Source organism: Orycteropus afer, unplaced genomic scaffold (genome assembly GCF_000298275.1).
Source record: "Orycteropus afer afer isolate SDZICR_OR568_19922 unplaced genomic scaffold, OryAfe1.0 scaffold00041, whole genome shotgun sequence".
In the NCBI taxonomy this organism is placed as follows: domain Eukaryota; kingdom Metazoa; phylum Chordata; class Mammalia; order Tubulidentata; family Orycteropodidae; genus Orycteropus; species Orycteropus afer.
Window position 1 is genome coordinate 7,252,936 of NW_006921628.1, and position 8,164 is coordinate 7,261,099.

Below are 8,164 nucleotides of genomic sequence, written 5' to 3' on the forward strand. Positions count from 1 at the left end.
TACCTGAGGTAGCTACACTTCTTGGAGAGAACAATCATGGGAGAAAGAAGGGCTTCTTATGCACAGGGAGACAGTTTAGGGGGCAGGAGCACATGGAGGGAAGGACACAGGGAAGCAGTAACTACTGGGAGGAAGTGGGAGGGGAGCTGTTGCATTGGGATAAATTGTAGTCAGTGTCATGAGACAACGTGTATGTGAACTGCTTTATAGAAAGTGAATTTGCTCTGTAAACTTTCACCCAAATCACAAAAAAAAGAAAGAAACAAAGATCAACAGTTTAAACTCACCAGCTGCGCAGCAGGAAAAGACCTGAATCTGCTCTGTAACATAGGGCCACTAAGAGTCAGAATCAACTCGATGGGACACAACAACAACATTATTGTGTAAAGGGATTGATTTCCATGACTTCATCAGGAAAGAATGAGGCATGAGTTAAGTAATATATCAAGTTTTCTGGATTCAGTTTTGATTTTGTTTCCAAATCTTTCCACTTCTCTTCATTATTACCTGATGATGTAAATAGTTCTACCAGGTCTTCTTTGGCTAATTCTTAAGATTCAGAGCCTATGATTAACAACTTCTATGGACTCAAAATCCTCCTCCATCTAAGTGTTTTATAGATACAAAAAATATATTTAAAATACATATTCATCCTGGAAAAATAGTTATGAGCTCATTACCAAGTTTGAATTATGCTTATTAATGGTAAGATATTTCATTATGATCACTTAGTTTTAATATAGTAAATCATAAAAAAAATGCTATCATCTTTGTATATTTTCTATGTGGTTATTTAGGAGCTCTGGTAGTGTAGTGCCTAAGGCACTTGACTGCTAACCAGAAGATTGGCAGTTCAAATCCCCCACCCACTCCAAGGAAGAAAGGTTGGGCAATCTACTTCTGTAGCGGTACCACATCGGAAGCCCAAGGAGGGGTCACTATGAGTCAGGTCAGACTCGATGGCACATAATAACAACAACAACAATATTGTTATTTAGTGTTATTTTCAGTGAAGTGTGCAATAAGCCATTATAGGTCTGGACAATCTTCTATTACCTTCTTTGGGCCTGAGGAACCCTTTGCCCCAGTGTAGCCAGATGTGACTATATGTGTATTCTCTCCGACCTGCCCCAAGTACGATTGTGGCCCACCACCCAATCTGTCTTTCCCACACATCCTTGACAGTGGTGCTTCATAATTAGGGGTTTAAAGATCTAAGAATCAGACAATGAAAGACCAAAGAAGCAAAAAGATGTGATCCATAAGATGAAAGGGAGAAAGTCCCCTCTTTGCTCTTACCATTTCCTCCCTAGCTCTTTCACAATTCGGAACCAGAAGAATGGGAGTGAGTCAGAACTTGACTAAGAGGCTGAAGGACAGAAAAGAATTTTAAAATCTTATTTTTTCCTGATTATTTTCCCTCAGTGTCTTTATTAGGCTGCATTTCTCTGATTACAAGTGATAGAGACCCAATTCAAAATTGGTGAAAGGAAAAAAATGGGGGGAGGGGGAAGTTGTCGTTGTTGTTGTTGTTGTTGCAGTTATGTGCTGTCGAGTCGGACCCGACTCATAGTGACCCCTCCTTAGGTTTCCAAGGCAGTATCACTATGGAAGTAGAATGCCCAACTTTCCTTCCGAGGAGTGGCTGGTGGGCTTGAACTGCCAGCCTTCTGGTTAGCTTTCAAGTGCCTTAGACACTATGCTACCAGAGCTCCCTGGGGGAGGTAGTAGTGAAAAAATAAATAAATAAGCTCTCTATTAGCTTGCATGTTCAAAGTGAAACAGGGCAGACGTAACTGTCTCTAGCCTCTGGATCATGGGGCCAAGGAGAGTGTGTACAATCAGGTTTCCTCTTATTTCTTAACTTTAAGTATCAATGTCCTTCTCTCAAGTCAATTACACCATGGCTTTTAACATAGAGAGCTCTTAACTCACATCCTTATAGCTCATGAATAGAGAGGTCTTTCTTTCCCAGATGCAGTTCAAAAGTTCCAAGGAAATCTTTGATTGGTCCCATTTGACTGACATGCTTATCCCTGAACCAGTCACTATAGCCAGAGAGATGATATATTAGGATTGGTTTATCCTGGGTGAGATGTGTACTGATGATGAGACTGGTTAGTTACTCACCAAACCCATTTTACACACAAGTAGACTACCATTATAAACAAAAAAAGTAAGACCAGAAGATGCATACTTCATCTTTGACATAATAGTGAACAGAAAGTTAAAAAGATGCACTAAAATGTCATCAAATACTTTCATACCTTGAAGGTTTTTATCTGCTCCATTACCGTAGAGCACATATTAATAGTAGGATTATCTTTTGGTTCTTCTTCCATTTTCTCTTCTACCAGAGATCGTCTTTTTGCTAACTTTCTTTTTTCTTGTAATTCTTTCTTTTGTTTTGTTTGGAAAAATTTCAGTGTCTTAAAAATTTCTCGGGAAAATTCATCTACATCAGCTTCCATGCCTTCCCCATTGAGATCCAAAAAACCTCCATCCATCCACCTGAAATGAAAGTTTTAAAAGTAGCACTGACCTCAGAGACGGAGGGAAAAGCACTTAACGGTCTTTCTCAAAGTCAAAGAGATAAAGCTGATGTTACAGAGACTGAACTAAAACCATCACATCAGCTGCAGTGCATGTGCTAAACATGTATCATATTTGTAAAAAGGAGACTGACTAAAGGTATCCAAATAAAATGCAAATTTGACTCCATATTTCTAATTTTGGGGGTAAATATTACTCAAATAAATTAATTAACTCATGAAAAAGTGAATTGATTCTAGAAAGCCCAAATGACACTCCAGATATTAGTAAAGTTAGGTTACGGTACTTTAATAGTATTTGATGTGTCTTCCATATGATACTTGACTCACTTTAAAACGGGTGAATTAAGTCCTATTTTACGCACTCAAGAAAATAAAATCAATTTATAATCCTTTCATATCATTTGCTTAATTTTTATTACATCATCAGAAATTTAAATTACCGTTTTTCAGTTCGTTGCCACTTCAAAACAAAATTAAAAAACTTCTGATATGGCTCAATGTTAACTTTCAACTTATCCAGTTCAGGATATTTGGTTAATTCCCATTTGAAAAGTTCTTCTTCTTTATTAATAAACTGAACTGCTTCCTCAGATTCCTGAATACGTTTTTGCAGTTGTCTTACATCTGCCACATACTGAAAGCAAATAGTTTTTTATCTCAAGAAATATTCAAGTAATGTTATAAAAATAAGATTATATTATACTGCACATGATATGTCCTTGAATTTATATAGCAATCTTAAATATTAACTTCACAACATTACTGCAACATAAAGAATAAAAGGAATAGATGTGTCTACATAACAAACAGAAAACCAAGTTATGAAAAAGATCACATAGATAGTACTAATGCCAGGCTGAAGAGTCAGGCCCCTGTCAGCCATAGTAAGATATGTTACTCTTTAATTATGTAAATATATCTGTATTAAATCTAGGGCTTGCCATTGCTACTGCCTTATGTATCTATCAGACCTGGTGCATGCGTTCCAGCTCTGCAAATTCTGTAAATTCTTCCATGTGACGTGATTCCTTTTCTATTTCCAAAATCAGTTTCTCTCTCTTGGCTATTAGTTCATTTTCTCTTTTATGTTTAGCCGTCTCAATGAGCTTTTTAAAAGACAATTTAGTCATGCTTATTATTTTGTTACACAGAAAGAGTTATCAAACAGAAATCTGAATGCTTTGTACAAAAACCATCAGAGAAATAACAATGGTTACAAAAATAAAACACTGTATATAATGACTGATATAAAAATACAATGAATAATAAAACACTCAGGAAAATTTTCCTAGGTCTCCAAAGTGACTTTCACAACTCTTTATTTATTAATTAGAAATTTTAATTATTTAACAGATTCTGAGAAAATAACTAAAGCTACCATTTATTGACCACATATTAAGTGTTAAGAACTATTAAATACCTAAGCTCATTATCATATGTATTAATATTGTTCTAATGTTAGAGATGAAGAAATTGAGGCTTATAAAGGTCAGGAAGCAAGTCCAAGGCCACAAAATAGTAAAAGTTGAAATATGGATTAGAATCCAGGTTATCTGACTGGAGTCCATCTTTTTCATTACCTGCTCAACCCTGCTCAATTTAGGATAAACTGATTAACGTTAGGACTTTTTCAAACTCTGAACTATATTCAGTCTGTTACAAAATCCTGAACCTGCTACTTCTTATCTCTGTGATATAGAGCAAGTTATTTAACTTCTGGGTCTCATTTTCCTCATCTATAAATTGAAGAAAATACGAGCACCTGGGATTGTTGTAAGTATAAAATGATTTAATAAATGGAAGGCACTTAGCACAGTATTTACTGTTATTTTATTAATTTACATAATAGTTCTCACTTCTCTAATGTCAGCCTCACTACTAAGTAGATTCTGTAGGTTGGGACCGAACTGCCTGTCCTAAGCCACAACCTTCTCATGAAGTTACTTTATAAAGGTGGATGGGAAGTATGTAGGAAAATTAAATGTGAACACTGTGTTCAAAAACATCAAAATCTAAGAATACATAAAATAAATCTACCTCATCATTTTCATCAAAGATAGGATTAATTTTCCCAGGCCACAGTAGGACAGTTGCATTTAAAGTTAAGTCTTCTTGAGGAAATAGAAAAACATCTAAAAAATAATTCATACGGCGTTTGGATTCCTACAAAAGAAATTCCAGATATAGTACACCATATAGAAAGTCTAAAGTATTATGGAAAAGAGAACAACCAACAATTTATAAGATTCCTCCAAATTTAATTTGACTCAGATTATTAATTGATACTTTATACCAACAAAATCACATGGGTATTTTAATAGCTATGTCATGTATTTGGCTTCCTACCATACAAATACGTATTTCTATATGGGAGATATATCCATCCCCCTTATATGTGACTTAAAAAAAGTGATTAAATGGCAGCTTTTGTTCTGCAACTCTTTGAACTTTCCATTTTTATTTTTATTTGTTTTTCAACCTTTGGCAACAAAGATTTTAACATCTTTTGCTTTGTTGGGCATCTTCAGTAATATTACCACCTTTTCTGCCTACTTAGTACACAGCTAGTTGTCCAAAAAAAAGTTGGGGAGTGAATGGCAAAGGAAAAAACTTTTTAAACCAATAGATTTACCTGGGTAGAGAAGGTGAATGTTTTTATCCCTGATAGCTTTCACTAGAAGCTTGGGGCCACAGTTGTTAAAGTGCTCACCAAAAGGAGAATGGTTTGAACCCACCAGTTGAGGCAGTCTGCTTCTGTAGAGATTTACAGCCTTGGAAATTCCACAGTTCTACTCTGTCTTGTAGGGTCACTATTAGCCAGAATCAATCAACAGCAGTGGATGGTGTTCTGGTTACCTGGTGCTGCTCTGACAGGAATATACCACAAATGGGCTGGCCATAACAAACAGGAGTTTATTCTCTTACAGTATGGAGGCTTTAAGTCCAAGTCCAAAGTGCCAGGCTCTAGGGACTGAGTGAAAGCCCCTCAACCTTGAGGTCCAACTCTGCCTCCTGCTCCTGGCCCACCAGAGCTAGAGGCATTTCTTCACTCAGACAGCTGCTGGCTACTGAGGCTGAGAAGCCCAAGGTTGACAAGTAAAAAGGCACAGTCCTGATGTTACCAAACCACATGGCAAACCATTAACTTAATTCCACTTAAGTCCAAAGGTTGGCAGAGCATGGCAGGCTGCTGAACAATGACACAGCTACACACAGGGTCCAAGCATGCCATATGCTAGAAAACATTTCCAAAGCTGCTGCTTATATATGGGAAGCAGACCACATATCCAAAGGCAGCTACTCAGCTGCTCACAGTAGATTCCACCATGGAGTTGATTACCAGTCTTATCATAGGGAATACTACATCCAGCTGCCCAGACCTCAACCAGGCCTAGCCAAGTTGCCACAAAAACATAACCACCACAGGTGGGTTGTAGATTTGAACATGCAACGCAATAATTTTTAAGAAATGAAATACAGGTAAGATGGAGGAACAGGCAGACAAGCAACATAGACCCTCTTCAACAAAGAAAAGAAAAACCAATTGACAGAGATACAGAATTACAACTGCTGTCAAAACAGCATGGTATTGATACAATGACAGACAGATAGACCAATGGAACAGAATCAAAAGTCCAGCTATAGACCCATCCATCTATGGAAAACTGATCTTTGACAAAGGTTCAAAACCCATTACTTGGGGAAGAGATAGCCTCTTTAACAAATGGTGCTAGCAAAACTGGATATCCACCTGTAGAAAAATGAAACAAGACCCATACCTCACCCCATACACAAAAACAAACTCAAGCTGGATCAAAGACTTAAATGTAAAACCCAAAACTATAAAATACATCAAAGATAAAATAGGGGCAAATCTGGGAGCCCTAATTTATGGCAAAAATAGACCGTCAAGCATAATCCAGAATGTGCAGAAGATAGAAGAGAAGCTAGATGACTGGGACCTCTTAAAAATTAAATTCTTGTGCACATCGAAAGATTTCATCAAGAGGGTAAAAAGAGAACCTACAGATTGGGAGAAAATATTTGCCTATAACATATCTGATAAAGGACTTATCTCCAAAATCTACAGAAAACTTCAACACCTCAACACCAAAAAGACAGATAACCCAATTCACAAATGGGCAAAAGACTTGAACAGACACTTCACTAAAGAAGAGATACAGGCAGCCAACAAACACATGAGAAATTGCTCACAATCATTAATCATTTGTTGTTGTTTGTTGTTATTATGTGCCCTCGAGTCAGACCCAACTCATAGCAACCCCTCCTTGGGTTTCCCAGACGGTATCACTATGGAAGTAGCTTGCCCAACCTTCCTTCCAAGGAGTGGCTGGTGAGTTTGAACTGCCAGGCTTCTGGTTAGCAAGTGCCTTAGGCACTATGCTACCAGAGCTCCTAGAGAGATGCAAATCAAAACAACAATGAGATATCATCTCACCCCAGCAATAATAGCAAAGTTCAACAGGTCAGAAAGTAACAAATGCTGGCGAGGTTGTGGAGAGATTGGAACGCTTGTACACTTATGGTGGGACTATAAAATGGTACAGTCATTGTGGTAAACAGTATGGCATTTCCCTAAAACACTGAAAATAGAAGTACCATTTGACCCAGCAATTCCATTTCTAGGAATATACCCTAAAGAGGTGAGAGAGCACAAGAACAGACATACGTGCACCTACGTTCATCGCAGCACAATTCACCATAGCAAAGAGATGGAAACAACCTAAATGCCCGTCAACAGATGAGTGGATAACCGAATTATGGTATATCCACACAATGGAATACTATGCCACATTAAAGAACAATGAGGGATACGCTAATCATCTCGCAATGTGGATGAACCTGGAGGACATTATGCTGAGTGAAATAAGTCAATTGCAGAAGAACAAGTACTGTATAAGCCCATTACTTTAAAAAGACAGAGAAGGGTTTGTTTGGGAAAGGGAACTCACCTAGTATGTTACCGGGATGGGGGGGGAAGGAAGAGGAAGGATTAATTTCAGGCTAGTTGGGGCCTACATGCTGACATGGGTAGGGGGAGGGATATACGGGAAGGATATATGACCACCATGATAACATTAGGAAATGGGAGGACACTAAATTGTACACATACAAGATAGATGACAGATGCTAATACCAACCAGTGTGTCCACAATACCGCATTGCCATTAACACCAAACACTAGACTATATAGATAAACACATAAACACCTGAGATGATCAGATGGGGTCAGTTAACAGAAGTATACTCTAGACCAAGGATAGATTCAGCTGAGGCTAATCTTGCACAGACACCAGTGATACAAAATACCTCCAGTCCTTATAGAAACAATAGAAAACAGATACAGAGTAATCCCTCACAGACAACCAGACACTATGGGAGAGAGATCCAACAGATCTACTGACTCAGGACCATAGTACTGAGGGACACCAGACTCAATTGGCACAACAAAATTCATAAAAGTGTTGCTCCACATCCTACATTGGCGAGTAGCAACTGGGATCTTAAAAGCTTTCAAGCAGCCATCTAGGTTGCTGCTAATGGCCTCCTAGCATCGGAAGTGAAGAAGAATGCAAAAAAAGGGGGGG

At 37.9% G+C, this 8,164-nt stretch overlaps 1 protein-coding gene across 1 annotated transcript in view; it reads right to left on the bottom strand.

The window, feature by feature from the left end:
* Window positions 1–8,164, bottom strand: part of DNAH12 (dynein axonemal heavy chain 12) — a 313,213-nt gene that overhangs the window by 217,138 nt on the left and 87,911 nt on the right. Inside the window, exons 13-16 of the mRNA XM_042780465.1 lie at window positions 4,593–4,718; window positions 3,527–3,661; window positions 2,996–3,189; window positions 2,268–2,511 (exon numbers count right to left, since the gene is read on the bottom strand). Of these exons, the coding sequence (XP_042636399.1) occupies window positions 2,268–2,511; window positions 2,996–3,189; window positions 3,527–3,661; window positions 4,593–4,718 (699 nt within the window). The remainder of the gene's footprint in view (window positions 1–2,267; window positions 2,512–2,995; window positions 3,190–3,526; window positions 3,662–4,592; window positions 4,719–8,164) is intronic.